General features: G+C 38.7%; 2 protein-coding genes across 2 annotated transcripts in view; both read right to left on the bottom strand.

Moving 5' to 3' along the window:
• The window catches only part of rnf5 (ring finger protein 5), a 145,632-nt gene extending 137,969 nt beyond the window's left edge, over positions 1-7,663 (bottom strand). The window contains exon 1 of the mRNA XM_033975131.2: positions 7,660-7,663. The gene's annotated coding sequence lies outside the window, so the exon portion shown is untranslated. The remainder of the gene's footprint in view (positions 1-7,659) is intronic.
• Positions 7,664-8,185: 522 nt separating this feature from the next.
• The window catches only part of ext1b (exostosin glycosyltransferase 1b), a 202,498-nt gene continuing 189,303 nt past the window's right edge, over positions 8,186-21,380 (bottom strand). The window contains exons 8-11 of the mRNA XM_033975151.2: positions 16,245-16,334; positions 14,245-14,405; positions 11,630-11,801; positions 8,186-9,084 (exon numbers count right to left, since the gene is read on the bottom strand). Coding sequence (XP_033831042.1) covers positions 8,899-9,084; positions 11,630-11,801; positions 14,245-14,405; positions 16,245-16,334 — 609 coding nt within the window. The 3' untranslated portion in view covers positions 8,186-8,898. The remainder of the gene's footprint in view (positions 9,085-11,629; positions 11,802-14,244; positions 14,406-16,244; positions 16,335-21,380) is intronic.

Below are 21,380 nucleotides of genomic sequence, written 5' to 3' on the forward strand. Positions count from 1 at the left end.
ATCCACAAATGTTGAACCTTATCAATATTTGTTAGGAATTGGCTTCACAAACTTTCCATATTAAGTTAAGTTCTTTCAACAGTTATTCTTTTGGGTTAGAGTAATGGCACCACTTTCTGAAGCTATTGTGAAAAAGATATAACTGTGGTTTATACAGTTGAAACCAGAAGTTTACATACACTGTATAAAAAGACACATACTTTTTTCTCACTGTCTGACATGAAATCACTAGACTAGACTTAACCTGTTTCGTGTCAATTAGGATTAACACAATTATTTCTGTTAATGAGAGAATGATTTTTAAGGCATTTTTTCATTACCTTCTTCAAAGTCAGAGGTTTACATACATTTCATTAATATTTGCTACCATTGCCTTTAAACTGTATGACTTGGGTCAAACGTTTTGGATATCCCACAAGCTTCTCACAATAGGAATTGGCCCATTCATCCTGACAGAACTGGTGTATGTGAGCTGTAAGAATGTTTGTTTCTGGTGTAAGCTTCAAAAACGAGAAAACCAAGAGTCTGAAACATAAAGTCAGAAGGGTTTTAATGAGTTCCACACAGGTAAATTGAACAATGAAGCAACAGACTCTCAGAAAAGGATATGAAGATATGCTTTTTTATTTTTGCGTTTTTATACTGTTTCCCAATGTATGTGTGCATGGGCATATGTTTGTGCATCCGATGAGGGTCCTTCTGACCTGCATGGCGTCCTCGTTAGCTCAGCGCTGGACTGCATAGTGTCTTTCATGAGTCCCCACGCATTCCATATGTCTACCAACCCCCTGGTGGGCACGTGTTATTTACCGTAGCGTTAGTAAATCAAGATACCACTTTGATGTAGTGCTGCACTGCTAGAAAATACCTTACAGAATCAAGTTTGTTGGCTGCCTTACTCGCACATGCCTTTTCAGGTCTGCCCATCAATTCTCAATAGGATTCAACAGGAGGGGTCATGGCTTTGTAATGGCCACTCCAAAATATTTACTTTATCATCCTTAAGCCTCTTTGTAACCAGTTTGACAGGATGCTTCAGGTCATTGTACATTCAGAAGATCCATTTGTACCCAAGCTTTAACTTCTTGGCTGATGTCTTGAGATGTTGCTTCAGTATTTCCACAGAATGTTCTTTCCTCATGATGCCAGTTTTTGTTTCACGTGAATAGACCCAGTAATTACAGAGATATTAACCATAAACCAGCTCAACAAATCTGCAATCTGACAGTTAAACAGCAAATTCCACTTGTCCTTCACTGTAATTTTAAACTATAGGGATACATGCTAATAGCTATTTCCAATTTTAATTACAGCTGTCACTTTTAGTCCTATGCCTATAAACACGAGCTAAAACAGACTTACAGATCTAGTGTTTAAATATTCAGAAGTGAAGTTATTTCTTAGACTAGTTTTGTGGATAGAGTCCATTGGGGAGATGTAGAAGGACAGTCGTGGCTTTCGGCAAAATAAAAAATCAATGGTGTGTAGTAACTTATCAAGCCCTCCTCATAGAGCTAATGCAGGTGTGGTTATTGTATCTCTAAGGGCACTGTTGCATTGTGGGAGTTTTATGGTCAGACAAATGGAGTGGGATTTCATTCAGAGGTCAGGGGCAGAAATGATAAAGGAAATAAAAATAGCAAGCGGCAATGATAGGCCCTTGTTGATGCTGCGCAACACAGATGGGTGATGTTAGCGTTGGAATAAATGGGGAGTTTCTGTTATTGCTATGGCAACATTGAAGGAAATATGGTGTGGGTCTCATTTACTTTTTTGATTGGAATCCTACAGTTTTTTTTTTTTTTTGCTCCTATATAAAAGTTGTAGTATGAAACCATATTAGTATCTCTCCCACACTTGTCCTCTCCTCCTCCTTCGTCCTCTCTCTCTTGTGGGAGTATTTTTAACTTGTCCTTAACATGTCCAGACCCCACAATGACAACTTTTACAGTCTCACAGTGGAGATGAAAATGGGGGATTTTAACACACAATGAACAGACATGTTTTATAATAAAGCTCCTCTCGTTTCAAAATACAGTACCGTAAACAACAGCTTTCTACCATATTGTGATGCTGCTCCGTTATCAAAAACATGTCAGAAGGTGTTTTAGTTGTCATCCATGTGTGTTTGCGTAATTTAGTGATCTCTCCTGGGCCCTATTTGTACCCTCCTTATGTTTAGCTATAAGATTCTGTGCAACGCTCCGCCCACAAGTCTACGTCACCCATGCTCCCACATGACAATTCTTCATAAATATACAAAAACATGATACAAAAATGTACGCGGCAACATGACAAACCTGATGTGATGTGCAGTAGTTTCATAATTAGGACGCACACTGATTGTGTTGTGATAACGCTCTGAAGGGGGAGGAAACAGAAGGTGGACTCAGAGCATCAAAAACGAGAGTGAAACTTATCGAACATGTTAATACGTTTTGTTTTCAGCGACTACAGCATTTTCAAAACAATAAAAGACAACATGGTCATCTAAATATGTTATGTGTTAGCGGTTAATAGTCTATAGAAGTAACATACTTCCTCTTTAAGTATATTTTAAGTAACCTTATTATGCCTACCCCTCACTTTTGACCACAAAAGACACGTAGAGATGCAATTATCAAATATGAGTTTATTTTTTATAAATCATTCTTACAAAATTGGCATTTGTCTGTTTCATTTGTGACTTCTATAAAAGTCTTCTGTTAATTACACCCTTGAGGGAAGAAAAAGGCATCAGGACAGTCCCAAACCGTCAAAGAACAGATTTTTTTATTATACTCTGACTTGTTTAATCTGATAAATAATCCTAAACATGCGTTGTCGCCCGTGGCAACAGTGTCCGGACAGGAAGTGAACAGGAAGTGAAGAAAGTGAAGAAACAAAATGGCGTCTGTAGCTGATCCAGTGTATGAAGGCAGGGTGAATACTGACAGATCTCATGTTTTAACCATTCAAACAGATTTAAAGGCACAAATCAAGAGCAGACAAGTTTTATAGTCCGCAAAACTCAAGATATGAACAAAAATGATTGGCACATTTAATATTAAAGTCTTTCCTGAAGCAAACCATAAGCGCTTGGATGAAGGTAAAATGAAAAACTATTTGGGAGTTTCCACAGCTGAAGTTTTTGGTCCAACAAAATAAGTTTAAAGACTAGACCAGTGTTTTAGAAAATGGTGGATAAGGTAATGGAGAGGGATTATGGGAGTTTAACGTACAATTCTACACATGAAACACTGCATTTGATGAGAACAGAGGAATTATTGATTACAAACTTATCGATAATACACTTTTTACTGTTGTCTGTGATTCCCAAACTGTAGTGAAACTATTTAAAAAAGCATAATTAAAACAGACATTACACTTAAGTGACGGGTACCACTTTATAATAACTATACCTTGATTAGCTTTAGCTTTAGCTTTTCTGTAAAATTGACTTTTCAGATCTTTTAACCATGGTCTAGCTGTTTCCCCTCACCATTTACTCCCCCAAAGTTGTATTTGAAGTGATTCGTGCATGTTTGAGCAATCCTTAATATGTTATTTCACCGTCACCGGCACACGCCCACTGCTCTGTACTTACTTTGTTCTTCAATTTTATTTTCTTAGTCAGTGATACACATAGGATTTGGCAGCGGTGCGTAGTCATTTTGGTACAAATGAAAAACATAAATCCACGGCTTAATGTGCCGCTTTAGATAGGAGGCGCCGACAGCTGTACAGCTTTTTGTTGTGATGATGTTCGCGGCAAAGTTAGCGAACGTGTTTCATTTAATAAGTCATTTTAGATGACTATTACGATTTAAAATGTCCAAATTATAACTTAATGATGCACGGGTGTCATAGATTATAACTACAGTGCAGACACAAGCATAATAAGTATTCTTTAAGTAAGATTCAGGCTTACTTAGGCTGCTAAAGCTACTTCTAAAGAGTTAGAAGTTAGTGTATATCAAGTAATGACTAAGCCGGAATCATTCTTAATAAACATGTTCATACACAATTTATAATGAATTACAAGTGTAGTTATTATAAAGTGTTATCAAAACAAAACACGCAACTTTGATTTGGTAATTCGCTTCACAATATAATGATCTGACCAAATGAAAACAGTTGAATTGACTCGAGAATCCAGACCAAACCCAGATGTCAAAACTCCCTTAACTTTGCATTTCCCTGTTACATATTTAAATCCCACTTTTTAAACACTTTGAAAAATGGTCCCACATTTTTCCATCTTATTTGACCAAGCTATGGAAGAGTAAATTTACCATTGAAGCATTCTGCGCCGCGTTCCCATCTGCTCTTCAGAATCGCCGTAGCTTTTAGTGGGATTTTTCCAATTTGTTTCCCGCTGTGAGCCAAGATGTTGTAGCCCTACTGAATTTGAGATCACTGTTTGACTGGGATCTTTTTCACTTTTTTCCCCCTCAGCTACAAGACTTTGAAATATATACGGGACAGAGTGATCGGAGCCTAAAGGAAAACCAAACGTTGTACATGGCATTATTTCTCAAAGCATATGAGGACCTGTAGTTGATTTTTTTTTTAGGCCTGTCCACTTAGTACCTTTTTGAACCATGAAAGAGAAACTGCTTAGGATAGTTGTTTCTACATAGTTCTCATCTTTCAACGTTTCTGCAATAATTTTATATTCGATTACATTCGATTTTTACTGTGATCGAGGTCGACTCTCCCCATATCTGACTTGTAACCTGCTTGTTTCCATGGCGATAGGTATGTTTGAAGCCATACTTCATGAAAACAAGCAGGCGGTGAACCTTCAACCAGAAAAGTTACATAGTTCACCTTTAATTTGTGTGTCTGGGAGAATGGATACAACTGTCCGTGGCGGTTGCTTCCTTTATGGTTCAGCGAAATACTTAATCCTAACGGCAAAATGAAATCAAGTACAGGTCCTTTGAATCCATTTCCTCCCCTTAACAATGCAAGATCTTCATTCACATCTCAGATTGTAATAAATACATACAGAATTGTTTTTGCAAGTCATAAACACAAAGCATTGAGTCTTTAGAGATGATGGAAACCAGTAACAAACATACATGAGAAGCTCGGATGGATCATTCGGCTCTGACTGTGCGGTGGGCCATATGGGCTTGTGTACAGAAAGTAGCGTTTCCCTCCAGGATTTGATCACGTGATACTTCAGTAAACCCAATGCAAATATTCCCAGTAAACAACTTCAAAACCGTACTCACCACCAGACCCAAGATATGACTGAACGATGTACAAATAAACAATGATATGAAGGGGATAGAGCCGTCAAATGAGTTACAATACGATGCTTTCTGCTACTTCAAATGTTTAGTTTTGCAGCAGTTTTGAAGGTTTAATAAAGCGCTTTAAAGCTGCACTGTGTAACTTTTATGGTAGACGGTACACTAACTGCTTGTCTTGTCTTGGAGATGTTATTGCTTTGCCTGGAATGTCCCACAGTATGGCATAAAATGTATAAAATGCATTTTTTTTTGGTTCCAAATAGTTTGAAAAATAACCATTCTTTCTATGATTGGGGTCGCCTTTCCAGAGAGCTGAACCGTAATTAAGCCTGGTGACGTTCAGTTTGTCTTCACGGAGATAGATATAATGCCATACTGTGGGACATTCCAGGCAAGACACCTTTTATGAATGTATTTTTTATTGACAAAACCCTTAATATTCAACTTTACCACAGCAGAAGAACTGTCCAAGGATCCCACATATGTTTTAAAACAATTCAAAAGAGTCTGAACCACATTTACGCTTCATAAATGCATCGTAAAACCAAATGTAAAGGCTCTAGCAGCACATTTAAGGTATGGCACTAAAAACAAACAGCATATTTTGGACACTTGAATGCAGAAAACACTTCACATTGACAATAAAAACAAGAAAAGTGACACATTTTGAAGCTGCTGATGACCACTCTGCTCCAAAAGGCCACTAAAAGCCCCGCTCTCTCCGTCAAGTGTTTCAACAGATAATGCTAGTGTCAGTGCTCAGAGATGGAAGCGGCCAATTATAACCTGACGCACTCGCTTATTTATGACGCGTTAAGAGCACACTCGGCCAATCAGGGTGAAGTTTGATGACACAAAGTGCAGACTCATTCGGCAAATTAAAGGTTGAGTGAATGTGCGCTTGACAAATGGAGGAACAAAAATCGGCAATGGAAAACGTGGTATTAGCTACACAATTTGTCGGAAATAAACAAAAATGGTTTCGGTGGAGACTAGTATAAGCCAGGTCTGAACAATTGGGATTTAACATGGAACTAGACCAGGATTAGACCAGGACCAAACAAGAAATATGGATTAAAATGTTCGGGAAGGAGTTTAAGTCAAGAGTAAGGCAGTGTTCACACCATATTGAACCTGGGACTAAACACAGGACTAGACCAAGATCAGACCTGGACCAGACTGGAACTAAACAACAACTAGACCAGGACTAGACTAGGACTAGACCAGGACTGAACCAGGACTGTACCAAGTCTGTATCAGGACCAAACCAGGCTAAAACCAGGTCAAATGTGAACCATGAACAATTTGAGTGATCTGTACATTTGTATTGTTTTATGTTTAGCTTTTTAAAATACCAGTGCGTAACATAGGACCAGTAAGCTTGGTCATACTGGTCATGGTATTTAATCCACCCAAACGCTTGTCAATTTGCATCCTAAATTTGTTCTTTCAAGCAAAAAATAAAAAATAAAAAATGCACAGTGCAATGAAGAATGTAAAGGTTCACTATGCAAATTTCCTGATGGAGGGTCCAGTTTATCTCCATGGAGATTAAGTAGCTTTGACTAGAATATCACACAGCCTGGCATTACACTTTGCTTCGTGGAAATGAGCAGGTAGTGCCATAAAGGCCAAGTTACAGGTCAGATCTTTGGAAAGGTGACCCTGCTCATAGTAAGAATGTATGTTTTTAAGATATTTCTAATCTTGTGCATCTGTAGAGAAATACATTTTGTCCATATATTTGAAAAAATGTCTTTCCGTAGTAAAGATATAATGTAAAAGCATCTTATTGTCCGATAATCAGGGAGTGCGCGTTAGCATGCTAGTCACGGAAAGTCCGCTGTGGCCTCTGAAAGTTGTGAAACTCATCGTAGTGAATAATTAGGATGCTCGGAGTGCATGAGGTAAATGAGGAATAACTTTGGACCACTGCAAACTGTTTAAAATGAACGAGTTTTTCATGTTTTTAGGACCATAAAAATCCGGTACATATATCAGATACATTCCAGGTAAAGTGACAACATCTCCATGGAGACGATAAGCTGGCAGACCCCATCAGAAAAGTTAAAAAGTCCACGATTAAAGTCCACTAAAGGCGGCTAAAACAAGACTGGCACTTGGTTTTAATGAAAGCACTCAAAGACATTTTATCTCCAAGCGATGATGTCTGAAGTCATGAAGAAAGGGGAGAGGTGGAAAAACTACCGTAGCTGGAATGAGCTTGGGAGCGACGTCACGCACCATTTAACCCCGAAATGTTCATTTGGATTTGCACTAACAGAGGGAAAATGGACTCCGTGCTGGCTTATGGTCGGATGAGCCAAGTCTGCAACGCGCTCACACAAAAACGCACTTTGAAAGACGGAAAAAAGTGAAAATGAGAAAAGTACAAGCGCACGAGAGGGAAATGGGATATGAAATTGTGGTTTTTGGGTCCATCTTTGTGATAACGGAGAGGCAGATAGAGCATTATAGAAGTGATATCAGCACAGAGAAGCCAGGCACAAATACTGCTGTTTACTGACAGGAGGCGATTTGAGGATAGTGCCGCCACAGACATGATAAAACTCTAGATGTGGACAGCCTTCTGAAATAACAGGATGGTTTAACAAAATATATTTTAAAAAGTAAAAGGTAAGTCCAAATGTATTCATACCCAAGCTCAAAGCCATAACGCAAAATGAAGCAAAAGTAGTGATGAATGTTGTCTTATTATTTCTAAAAGAATTAATACTAGTTTTTGTGAGTTTTAACTTTTGTGCAATCGTTTTATTATAGTTCTAGCATTGTTTAGCAGCCCAAATTGGCTCTGTGCACAACAGCACCTGACAACCTCACTGTTATCGTCACTACTTCCTCTCCAATATTATCTTTCAGAGGTTTTTGCCGAGTCTAAAATTAATAAATGTTTAAAGATCAGGCAGTGGATGCGTAAAACAACACCACAAACTGAAGTATTGCTGTTTAAGCTAATTATATAGATGACTTATACATCTACAGTACTGGATTGATGGAGAAATCTGAAGACCACGGTTATTTCTTGGAGGTCTTTTAACACAAAAATGGATGCCAGAAAACCCAAGTTAGATGTGCAAATAACTATTTTGTCAACAGTTAGAAAATACAAGGCTCTTTCCCAACTAATTTGTCAAAATGTTAAATAAATAATTGCTAAAATGTGTTGCTAACATCTGATTCTTTGTTCTATAGGTTTTATACTTGGATCTGTCATAACATTTAGCGAGGGTATGAATCATTTGGGGCTTAACTGTATGTGGAAAAAGAAAATATGATTTGTCAACTTCCATGTGGAGACAGAACAGGTTCAAAATTGGCATGAGTGAACAACATTAAACCCATGGACCAGTGCTATTGGTATAGCTGAATGTAATATGGTTATGTAATAAACGATCAGCTGATTTGTACAGAAATCAAACCAACTCTGAAGTCCTGATGCATAATACATTTTCCATCTTCCCTCTTTCCGAACCCCGCTGTTGTGCCGAAGCGGTTAAAGTCATTCCCCATGTACAAAAAATATTCTATGAGTTCATGTCAGTAGTGTTTGGGTGCAGCCCCTGGTTTCGTCCCCTTCACGGCTGGTTCTTCAGTCCGTTTTGGGGTCCCCCGGCGTGGGAGGGGGTCTGTCCTGTCAGAGGCGTTCGATGTCTCTGTATTTCTTGCGCAGGATGGAGACCTGGTCCTTAAACAGAACCGGGTCCAGTCTCATTTGGGAGTGGACTAGCGGCATAGCGCCAAACCAGCTGGCGAATTTGTTCATGCAGGTCTGCCTCTGGGCGAAGTGGTCGGGGTCGGCCCATCGAGACGCCCGAGAAGACTGAAGAAGAAAGAAACAAAGAGGGGAGAGGGGAAGTCAGGACAAGTTAAACAGTGAAATAATAAGTGCGCTTGTGTTTGAGCTAACTACAGCAAGTAAATACAACCCAAAACAAGACCGGTTTCTTCATTACTGTTACAGATCACGTAAAACAATCCAAAATTATGTTTATTTATGGTTATGTTGGTTATGTTGACTGTTGTTTATCTAAAATCCAACAAATTAGAGAGAATAAGACCTGATTTTGAAATTTCCTGGGGGAGGACACCCAGACCCCCCATTATTATTAATCTCTCCAATCCATAATGTTTGTACTCGTGTCCACTGTCTTTTAGGGTTAAATAATGACAGAGAATATACGTGATTTAAAAGTACCCATAAAAATATCAATATAAATTCTGGCTGAGGTACAACTTTCACTTTAAGCTCTGATGTGGTTGTAGATGGTAAAAAAAAAACAAAAAAAAACTAAGTGGTCATTAAATGCATTTCAAAACATTTGCCAGTGTCATAGTATAATACTGCAGTAAGTATAGTGTAAGTACAGTAGTAGTAGTAGTAGTTGAAAAATTTCATATGGCAAAAAAACAGTTGCTTGTATTGATCACTTACAATTTTCTATTTGATTTTACATTTTCTTATTCAAAACAAATACATATGACTTTAAATTTAAAGTCTACGGACATAAACAAAACACTCCTTGACTCCATGTAATATAAAAGTTCTTTCTCCCTCCACAGTCTGAACTCTGCGATGGGAAGAATACATTGAACATATAGTTACAGAATACTGAATACCCAAATTAAAATGTACTTTGTAACATATTCTGTTACATGGGCCAATCAGAGTACTGTATTCTGAAAAAAAACATGACATGGACTTACAAACAGCTTTATTTTTATTGTTATGAATTAACTAATTAGAGACATAATAACGCACACCCAATCACACAAGCTGCGTTTTTGTGTTTTTTGTGTATTTCGCACTAATTCTGTGCAGTTAAAGCCGAAATTAGCTGAAGTTCTGTCATGTATTCCTTTTAATTTAGCAAAGTAACTGAATTCTGAATATCACCAAATGCAAGAGTAACTGTACAAGAATGCAGCTACTCAAAATGAGTATTCAGAATATGCGTTTTCAGTACATGTGCTCAGTTTCTTCCCAACACTGCGAAGGCCCAAGCTGATCTTTGACAATTTGAAATGATTGGATCTTGATTCCAGTGTGACTTTGGCTGAATAGTGACACACATAGTGGCTATTTTCTGCTGAAACGAGAGACTAGCTTCTTGGATCAAAGTTACTGGTTGAAGTTTTGTTATACATCATACTGAAAAAGATATGTATTCATAGAGACATGTTTGAATTGAAGAGTATTTGTCTCTCAGTGTGAAGTCTGCAGACGGCCCTGCTCCCGTGTCTCTGTTCAGACACACTGTTTACAGCTGCTCTTTGACCCGATGTTTTAAAAGGAATAATTCATGTGGTTCAGAAGCTCCAGCTGTGTGAAGTACCAGAGCTCAGACATGAGACAAAACTATGGCTACACAGGGACACTTTATGTTCACTCTATTGTGGGGTTGTCAAGAAGAGGGGCATCTGTTTGCGTTTTTGGTCACCTCCAGAAGAGATTTCAACACGTAACCTGAGTAGGAGGGCTTAAGAAATCAGTGGAAACGCAACTACAGATATGGTCAACAGGTTTTAAGTCCCAAGTAATTGATCTCTGGGGGTGTTCTATATGGAACTCTATGGTGGAGTGTTCAGTAGTTACCATGGTGACACATTGCAAACACTGGCAAAGTTTTAAGATGGTCTGAAAATTCAAGAAAAAACACAAAATGGATTTAAACAACACATTTTCAGGACTCTGTGATCAATCAAAGCGTTTGATTTTCAACAAAATGGTGAAAGCGACAAACTAAAAAAACTATTGGCTAACGCTAACTAGCTTGTCACTATAATTTTATGTGTGAGAGACTTGTTTAACAGCTCAAATCAGCTCACTGGTTGTAGTTTCTGTTCTATATGGTCCGAATGTGTTAAAACAAAGCTCAGATTAAAGTCTAACAGAGCTTCAGACAGACAAGAGCCTACAGTTAGCGTCACACACCCAGGGAACGTCGATGACATCAGCTGTAACATATCAACACTGAGTTACTGCAGTTTTACATTGACCAATTTTGTGATGTAAGATTTTATGTGTACCTCTCGTTACAATACATCCAGTATAATAAAGAATGTTTGATGCTGCGTTCAAGTGTCCTGGTTTTATTGAGCTTTAGTCGTGTTTAGTCCTGGTATAGTTCTGGGTTTAGTCCCTGTGTAGTCCTTGTTTTTGATGTGGTATACTGTATACACATTTGCATGACCTATGGGGCAGCAATCAGACCCTCAATTAGTTAAAAGTAGGTTACGTTTAAAAGGAAATGAATGTAAATCAATGTAATTTCCCCATGTGACATTTAAACCCAGCATGTACTTAGTGTGTAAGTGTGAACTCAGCCTTAGTGATTGGACTAAACGCTGGTTAAACGGTCCATTACCTGCCCCATCATGGTCTCCTTGTACTGCTTCTTCTGCGTGACTTTGATGGGGGGCAGTTTGGTTACGGCGGAGACCAGGAAGTTCATCAGGATGTCCTCGCAGTTGGCCAGCTGGTCCACCATGGTCTTCAGACTCACCGGCAAGAAGTGCGTGTACAGGAAGTGGTAATACCTGGGACGAAGAAACGAAACGATCACGAACTAATCTTGGATGTGAATCAGTTGTCAGCGGATGGAGGTTTGTGTGTTTATTTCAAAATATTATGTCATCACAAATTCACAGTAAACATAATATAAACGCTGCACGACATTTTTGGTAACGTTTGTCATCCAATCAAATCTTTACTGCTGTTGTTGTGTCTTTGGGCAACACACATTACAACTGTACTATACAAACATAATGAAATAGTCTTATATTACACAAATTTTTGACCCAGTTTCATACAGTTTTTCTTTACTCCCACACCCAGAGATGGTAAACAACTTATGTAGCCATAGCTGCCCTGGGGTAGACTGGCAAAAGTGAGGCTGCCAGTCTGCGCCGTTGGCCGTACAGACGACCTCCAATCACTTAAACAAGGAAATCACTGTCCGGATGTACTACTTGCGCTTTAGGAATAAATACTCATAAAGACTTGTATAAGGTTTATATAATACAGAAATAATGTATTTTTTAACATCATTTTGTGCTTTAAAGTTGCACTATGTAACTTTTCTGGTGGAGAGCTGGCCACCTGCTCACACGGATTGCATTGCTTTGCCTGGAACGCTTCTTAGTCAGGCATTAAACATATCTCCATGGAGACAAGGTCAGATCTGTGGAGAGGTGGCCCCGCTCTCAGTAAGAATGCATGTTTTTCAGTGACCAATAAAAACACCTGTAGCTAAATAAATTCAACTTAGATAACTTAAATACCACACTGCGGAACATTCCAGGGAAAGCGGTAACATTCAATTAAATTTATTTTTGTAAATCTCATTATCTCAACAGCAGGTGGCTCTTTGGGCTTAACACGATCCTTAATTTAACCAACAGAAAGTTAGAAAATCAAACAGTGAAACAGATTGGTAAATTAGTCGATAACAGATGGGCAGATTAACTAACATTCATCTCCATGGTGACGGACTGCCTGCCGGAAAAGTTATGTAGTACAACTTTAAACACATCTATAATTGTGTCGCTAACACATATTTCTGTGTTATATTCGACTGAACGTGCGAGTCTTATTGAAAGTGATCGGCCGCTGGCGAGCGCTGATCGGCCGACTCAAGATTAATGGACTGTCCCCATCACATCAGCCAAAAGGATTAAACCTGACAGAGCTGCAGTTCACACACAGCACACAGGGGGCGCTGCAGCTCGCACATTATGGGATAAAAGTGCCCAGAGTCAGACGAGTTTTCCGAAGGCAGTGGACAGACAGCGCACAACAAATATCAGTCTGTGTAATCTGAACATCAGCTTCAAACGGCCTTATCAAAACCAGGAAAGAGAAGAGAGAGAAGGAGAAGAGGAGAGGAGAGGAGAGAGAGGAGGAGAAGAGGAGAGAGACAGACAGAGGAGAGAAAAGGAGAAGAGGAGAGGAGAGAAGAAGAAGAGAGGAGAGAGAGCGAGACAGAGGAGAGAGAAGGAGAAGAGAGGAGAGAGAGGAGGAGAAGAGAGATAGAGGAGACAGAGAAACAAGAGGAGCAAGAGGATGAAGAGGAGAGAGAGACAGAGGAGAGAGAAGGATGAGAGAAGAGAGAGAGAGGAAGAATAGGAGAGAGAAAAGAGGGAGGAGAGAGAGGAAGAAGAGGAGTGAGAAAAGAGGGTGGGGAGAGTGAGAGAGGAATAAGAGGAGAAGAAAGACAGAGAGGAGAGAGAGGAAGAAGAGGAGAGAGAGGAGAGGAGAGAGACAGAGGTGAGAGGAAGAAGAGGGAGGAGAGAGAGAAGAAGAACAGGGAGGAAAGAGAGAAAAAGGAAGAAGTGGGAGGGAGGAGAGAGGCTGTCATCTGCTACAAATAAAAGAAAATACTGAAAGAAACCAGCACAAAATCAGCGACTAGTTTGTGTGGAGTCCAAGGTTAAAACTGATACAAAAGGAGATATAGAAACATATGTGAGACTGACTGATTAGTATTAAGCATAAAAGCAGAACAGAACATTTTAATACATGGTGAAATACAAAGATTTTAATGAGAATCTGGATGTAATTTTATGAAGACAAATTTCTCGAGGAGTGTGTTTGAAGTATTCTATTATTTTGTGTTGGAAACAGCACTGAGGAAAACACAGGGACTGTCCGTGTCCTAATGAAGGGATTTGTTTATATTCAGGAGTTTCAGTGATATGTAACATTTAGAGATGATGATTCAAGTATAGAATTTATGTCTATTCCTGCAATTACTACTTTCCAATCTCCTCTATTGTCTTTCTGATCTACTGTACCATTTAGTAATGACAAAAAACAGTGGTGGAAGGTAACGAAGTACAAGTAGAAAGCATTTTTAAACGGCTACTTAAATACTTTTTACTGCACTTTTACTTCTGTAACAACATTGGTTACTATCCTCATTTACTCAAACGTCTCACCACTACATTTGCTTCAGTTTGCGACCTGTTTGTTGCCATGTACCTGTGATAAATGGCCGCTCCGGTGAGGACCATAGAGTAGTCGTTGGTCCATTTGGAGGTGTAGCCCCAGCGCTCTTTGTTGCTGTCCCAGAAGTGACTCCGGGCCGGATACCCCACGATCCGCTCCGGAAAACTCTGCCACACGGTGAAGGCAAAGTCCACCTGAGAACGCAGCGAGAGAGAGTGATGTTATGCTCAGACAAACTTTAGTTGGTCACAGTAATGCATTTCAGCACCTGGTAATATGGAACATTTTGACGTTTTTTTTCCAGTTCAAAAGATATATATATTTTTTGTTTTTAATTGTAAATTGCTATGGCAACAATCCTAATTTTCCATCATTCTGACGCCCGTGAGTCAAGATATTACAGTATTCTCTGATCTATGTTATAATGGCGTTTCCTCATCACAAACAGACCTGGGGTTGTGTTTTATTTCATTCACACATGTTTAGTTCTTCTCCCAAACAGTAAACACTTTGTTCCACCTTGTGATGTCATCATGTGGTAATACAGGAAGTGCTCCACTGTGGTTTTAAACTCCATACAGCTAAGCTAGAATCATTTGGATCATTTCCGCTTTCGACTTACCAATCTCAACTGAACTTAAAAGTAAAATGTAGCTGTTAACTTGAAAACTACCACTTCATGACATCACAAGGTGGAACAGAGCATTTTGAGGTTTGGAGATGTAGACAGACTAATAAGAGTTACTCAAACATGTGTGAACGAAAAAACTCCAGGTCTGTTTTTGATGAACAATATTATAACATGACTTAAAGCTCACAAAAGTCAATTTATATAATATGGGACATTTAATCATATGAGCTATAGTTAAGTTTGAGGTTTTGTTTGGAAAAAATAACAAAACATGAAATTTTAAAATGTCTTTGACTAATTAATTCAAACTTTTCCCTTTTAGTTTGGTCAAAATGAACACAGCTTAGATGAAGAAACAGTATATAGGTCTAAAAAAGATACTATAGTTAAATAAAATATAATAAAAATGATAAAAGTGTGCGATAGGCCTTTACATTTTAAGAATTCACTGAAGCCATTAGACTGATTGAATAAGACGTGTCTCAAATGCGTTTAAAAGCATCTCTAGTTTCACAATATTTCGTTTCCAAACTCCTGAGTCTCGGATGCGTCTGTGATTGATCGAGCTGTGGGTCGATTTGGTTTTGTTTGGATTTTCCCTTCGGCTAAAACAGACTTTGAGATCCAACTCTGATCTGTTCAAAGCAGCGTCTGGCTTCCTCTGGTGCCGCGCCAAAATATGTCCCCGGGAAACAAGAGTCCCACCAGCACATAGAATAGGCAAGCGACACAGAGGGGATCAGAGCAGCGACAGGGACAAACACTGAGTGACAAAAAACAGAAATATAAGATGGAACTTTTGCTTCTTTTAACTCCCCAAACTTTGTGATTAAAACTTTAGATAAACTTTGATTATTACTTCAATATTGTCTTGTTTACAGTCTATTGAATGGGAAAAAACCCTCAAAATGTTGCATATAACAGTAAGATGAAACTCATAAATACCTTTAAGTATTGAGATTAAGTTTGGGCCTAGAATCGATTTATTAATATTTAAGAAGATTTTGGACTTAAATCAGCACTTAAAATTTCAGATCCCATTTTCTGGTCTGACTTTTGCGTTAAACGGCTTGAGAATTATTGGTTTATCTATTTTTGTTCATCATAAGAATGGATTCGGAAGTTAAAGGTGCACTATGTAACTTTTCTGGTGAAGAGTCTGCCACCTGCTTGTTGCCATGGCGATGTTATTGCTTCATCTGGGGTGTTTCCACATTAAACGTATCTATATAAGGAGTGAAGCATGTGACTGCCACCAAGCCAAGTTACAATTCAGATCTGTGGAGAAGCGACACCCCTCAAAGTAAGAATAGATGTAGAGGAGGGAGGGTGAACACAGAGGAAGACCAAAGATAAGATTTTCTGATCTATTTCCAGAGGAGTTAGTTGGACTGGTTTGTACCTCGGTGGTGGAGAGAACTGTGTCTTCATCCAAACTCAGAACTGCATCTGTCATTATGCTCGGATACGGCAGGAACCGGCTGCTCATCACCTACAGGGGGAGACAGAGAGACGACAGGTTTAAAGTTAATGCCATTTTCATAGCACTAGATTTAAAAATACTTGCTTTTTATATTTAGAGAAGTTTATGTGTATTAGACATATTAGGTACACAATGCAGAAACAGACACACACTGTTACAACAAGAAAACATCGTGTTCCCACCACTGCACCGTCTCTAAGTACAGAACAGAGATTACACTCCGTATGAACACACCGCCCGACACATAATGAGGTGGTGACACATGTTAAAGGGCTCACACTATCCTCTGTTCTTCTCTCAAACAGAAAACGCTCTGCTCCACCTTGTGATGTCATGTGGTAATACAGGAAGTGCTCCACTGTGTTTTTAAACTCCATACACCTTCACTAGAATCATTTGGATCATTTCAGCCCTGGAATTGCCAAACTCCACTAAACCAAATGTAAAAGGAGCTGTTAACCTGAAAACTACCACTTCATGACATCACAAGGTGGAACAGAGCATTTTGAGCTTTGGAGATGTAGACGGAATGAAACAAAACACAATTCCAGGTATGTCTTTGAGGATTTAAAAACATTATAACATGACTTAAAGCTCACTATAGTCAATTTTGTTTAATATTGGACCTTTAAGCGACAAGAGCAAGGATTACAGGAGGATTAAAACACGCTTGTATCAACTGTAAAAGGTTTTGGTGTTAAGCTAAGTACAATTTCAACTAGAAAACAACTGAAAGTCATAGAGTTTAACTATGTAACTGGACTGATATGGCTCCACACGTGCCAACTCTGCCACTGTGTTTCCTAACATAACAATATAACGTGCTAACGGAGTAAAATTGCTTCAAACTGTACGAAATCAAGCCAAAACACTGCCTTATGTCTGTCTGAAGTAAGGAGCTAACAACACGGAAACGAATACATCTATTTGTTTATAGTTTGTTTGTAGTTAGGTAAGTGATAGACAAAGATTTACAAAAGAGCACCCCCAAAAAGACACAGTTAAAGTCTGTTCAAATCCGCAGTACTGTTGTTTTAGCATTGTGTTTTTAATCAGTACAAACCAGCAGCAGCATACACACTGACTCATGTCCGCTCTGGGCACAAACAGACCTCCGACTCACCATAAACAACACAGCAGCTAAACATGTTACACCAAAGCTCATCTGAATATTTAGAGGAAATGTGTATCCCACGGCGACCGATCTGAGTGGGCGGGGTCCGGGTTCAAACGTCTCCAGGACATGTAGACGATGACTGTTTGGGCTTGTAAGAAAAACCACCCACTCACAAACGCACTCAGAACCCAAGAGGAAATGTAATACGGTTTAAAGCCAAGGTCGACACTCTTAGAAAACACCTGGACTGGATAACAGCATGTGATCAGGAAAAAAACACGAAACTCAAAGATACAGGACGAAACGAGAGCAACTCCACAAACTGCTCTGGATGTAGTTTAAAGATGCACTGCGTAACCTTTCTCACGTAGAACCCATCACCAGTTTGTCTCCGTGGAGATGTTGCTGCTCTTCGGTACGGTGTTGAACTTCTCTATCTCCATGGAGACAAGCAGGTGACGCAATGAGGTCAAGTTGCAGGTCTGCGGAGAGGCGACGTTGCTTACAAGATAAAGCACGTTTAAGGCATTTTTAGCAATAGAAATACTAGTATTTTTCAGACTATAAGTCGTTCTTTTTGGGAAATTTATTTTACAAAATCTGAGACCAAGAACAGACATTTTATCTTTAAAGGTAAATTATAATAACAATAAAATAGAGAACAACAGGCTGAATAACAGTACAGCACACGCTAATGTAACAAACAGAACAAACTGTCTGGTATGTTTAGAGAAGAAGAAGCAGAAGAAGAAGCAGAAGAAGAAGAAGAGGCAGAAGAAGAAGAAGCAGAAGAAGAACAAGAAGAAGCAGAAGAAGAACAAGAAGAAGAAGAAGCAGAAGAAGAGGCAGAAGAAGAAGAAGCAGAAGAAGAAGCAGAAGAAGAAGAAGCAGAAGAAGAAGAAGCAGAAGAACAAGAAGAAGCAGAAGAAGAGGCAGAAGAAGAAGAAGCAGAAGAAGAACAAGAAGAAGAAGCAGAAGAAATAGAAGCAGAAGAAGAAGAAAAAAGAAGCAGAAGAAGAAGAAGAAGCAGAAGAAGAAAAAAAAGAAGTAGAAGCAGAAGAAGAAGGCACATCTGAGTATAAGTCGCACCTCTGAACAAACTATGAAAAAACGTGCGATTTATAGTCCAGAAATTATGGTACACGTAATTGAATAAATACAGTATAATGCTATACCGTGGAACATATTTTACGCCTGTGGATACACGCAGGTAGTGGACCCCCAACCAGAAAAGTTACACAGTGAACCTTTAAGCCATATTAAGTATCAAACTGCTTGTGTCCTTAAACAGGAATCAAGTTACAAGTAAATCTGTCGTGCTTTGGTTGTTTTATAAATAGAGGGTTGACAGTTCAAACCCAGCTCTTAGAAGTGCACGTTATTGATGTGTCATTGAGCAACAAACTTAACATCTTGCCAATGTATGAATGCAGTGTATGGATGATTTTTGATGGTCGATTGGTTAATATTTTCCTGGCTATAACTGTGTTCGTCTTGTTTTCACTCGTAGATGGTAGAATATTAAAGATGGTGTAAACTCTATACAAAACAATGTATCAGTCTTTGGGGGCAACAAAAGCCGACACAAAAGAAGAAGAGGAGTTTTGTTGACAGAAAAACTCTTGTTAATTTTCGTCTCTGTGGCTGAAGCAGGTGAGGAAATTGTAATGTGTTTATTGATTCAGGCCCTATAGGAACCCGCTGACCTTTTGAAATAGTATTATGGGATGTGCAGACGCAGAATACAAATGCACGCTGCTGCAGTTGCATAGGGAATTTTTATCACTGAAAATAAAATAAGAGTTGAGAGAGTAGATGTGTTACTACAGGATATTATCAAAACCAAAAAACCTTCAAAAACGTATATTTTGTTTTGAGAAAATGTTAAAATATGAGGTTATTAAAGGTTCTATATTACCGGTACGCAAAACTGACTCTTGTGAGATTTAAGTCATGTTATAATGCTGTTACCTCATCAAAAACAGACCTGGAGTTGTGTTTTGTTTCATTCACACATGTTTGAGTAACTCTTTATTATTAGTTTGTACATCTCCAAAGCTCAAAATGCTCTGTTCCACCTAGTGATGTCATAAAGTGGTAGTTTTCAAGTTAGTAGCTACTTTTTACCTTACCTAGTTCAGTGGAGATTGGTAATTCCAAGGCTGAAATGATCTAAAAGGTTTGAGAGAAGAACTTTAAATGCCTAAATATTCTATAAATATTGCTATACTTGCTAAGGTTCTATTCAATTCAATATCAAACAAGACTTTTGCGTTGTTTTTGCTTTATTTTGTGGTAGAGGTTGCTAATCTTCCCATAGAAAATGTATTACGATAGATTGTGTAAAGAAGTGGACTAAGTCTCCAGTCAAATGAACAGGGCGCAACTTTGGGGAAAGAAAGCACCTAATTTGTCTGTTATTATTGTTCATATATTGATTTACAGACACAATAGCGAAATAAAAACACCAGGGTCATGTAGAGCGGATTAATACAAACATTTTAAGACCAAAACGACGAGTCTGACAGCAGCAGTTACAGAGAGAGGAGCGACGTTTTTTTCAATAGAAACTGAATTGGAGCCAGAGTTGATGCCCATGTTCACTTCCTATTTGCAGCGCGGCAGGTAGCGGGTTAGCTATGTCCATTTATATATACAGTCTATGGATCTCCTTTACATTCTTGACAAATTATTTTTTTTAAAAGGTTTTATAGACCAACAGTTTTTAATCGCCCACTCCATATTTTAAACCCAAATAAAAGGCAAAAATATGAACTGTCAGTACCAGTGCATCTGTTATTAAAATCAAGTCCGACTCTCTTATAGCCTAATAAAAACACTATATTAAGCTTGCACTGTACAACTTCAAAGTAATACGCCTTCTATTTTTCTCCCTGGCTTTAAAACATGTCAAGTGCATTTATAGAAGGAGCCGGAGCTGTTAAAGATGTATGTGTGTATCGTCATGGCCTGAAATATTTATCACGCTGGAGGAGGGAAGGAGGGGAGGAGTGCGTGGGCATAGGAAAAGAGGAAAAGCAGAGGTCTGGATGAAAGAGAGGAGGAGGAAGAGAGGGAGGATTGGGAAAGGAGGGGTCTGAGGGAAAGTCATAGTACTGTAGTTAAATCACAGGCTGCTTATAAACACAAACATGGAGGTAGTACACGTATAACAGGACAGACGTGGGGCATATACTGAAATATTTTGAAAAGTACTTTATGTGTAATGACAAAATGATGAATATAAAGTGATATTTTTAGCAATTTGTGTTTCGATCATTTGCTTTTTGTGTGATACCTCAACCAAAACATTTGAGAAATATACAAAATGAAATTAGAAGGTGTTTATTTTTGTCAGTATCATCAAAAAGTACAAAGAGTGAATGAATAATGAGTAAAGTTTAGCACTTTCAGATCAGATTTCCAGGTCCAATACAACAGGATTTTCTGATCTATGTTATAATGTTGTTTCCTCGTCACAAACAGACCTGGAGTTGTTTTTTGTTTCATTCACACGTTTAACGCACAAATCCTGCATCTTTAGGTGGATTTCTTCTCTCAAACACTCTGTCCCACTTTGTGATGTCATCATGTGGTAATACAGGAAGTGCTCCACTGTGTTTTTAAACTCCACACACCTTCACTAGAATCATTTGGATGATTCCAGGCCACTTCAGCACTTTGAGGCGCTGTCTATAAAACGCTGTCTAAAGTTGTTATTTGTAGAGTCAGTGAACACAGCACAGCGCTCTCTAAGCATTGTTGATTTCTATGTCATTCTTCAGTTTGATTGACACAGTGATTTTTCTACATTTTAAATCCGTAAAGCCGCCGGCTCCTCTTCTTCTCTTTATCGCTGTGGTCCTGATGTCCCGCCCTCTCGTCTTTCGCATTCACAGAGCAGCAGAGGCAGAGTTTGATTGACAGCTCTGACAAAC

The sequence above is a fragment of the Periophthalmus magnuspinnatus genome, chromosome 11, assembly GCF_009829125.3.
Source record: "Periophthalmus magnuspinnatus isolate fPerMag1 chromosome 11, fPerMag1.2.pri, whole genome shotgun sequence".
Classification (NCBI taxonomy): domain Eukaryota; kingdom Metazoa; phylum Chordata; class Actinopteri; order Gobiiformes; family Gobiidae; genus Periophthalmus; species Periophthalmus magnuspinnatus.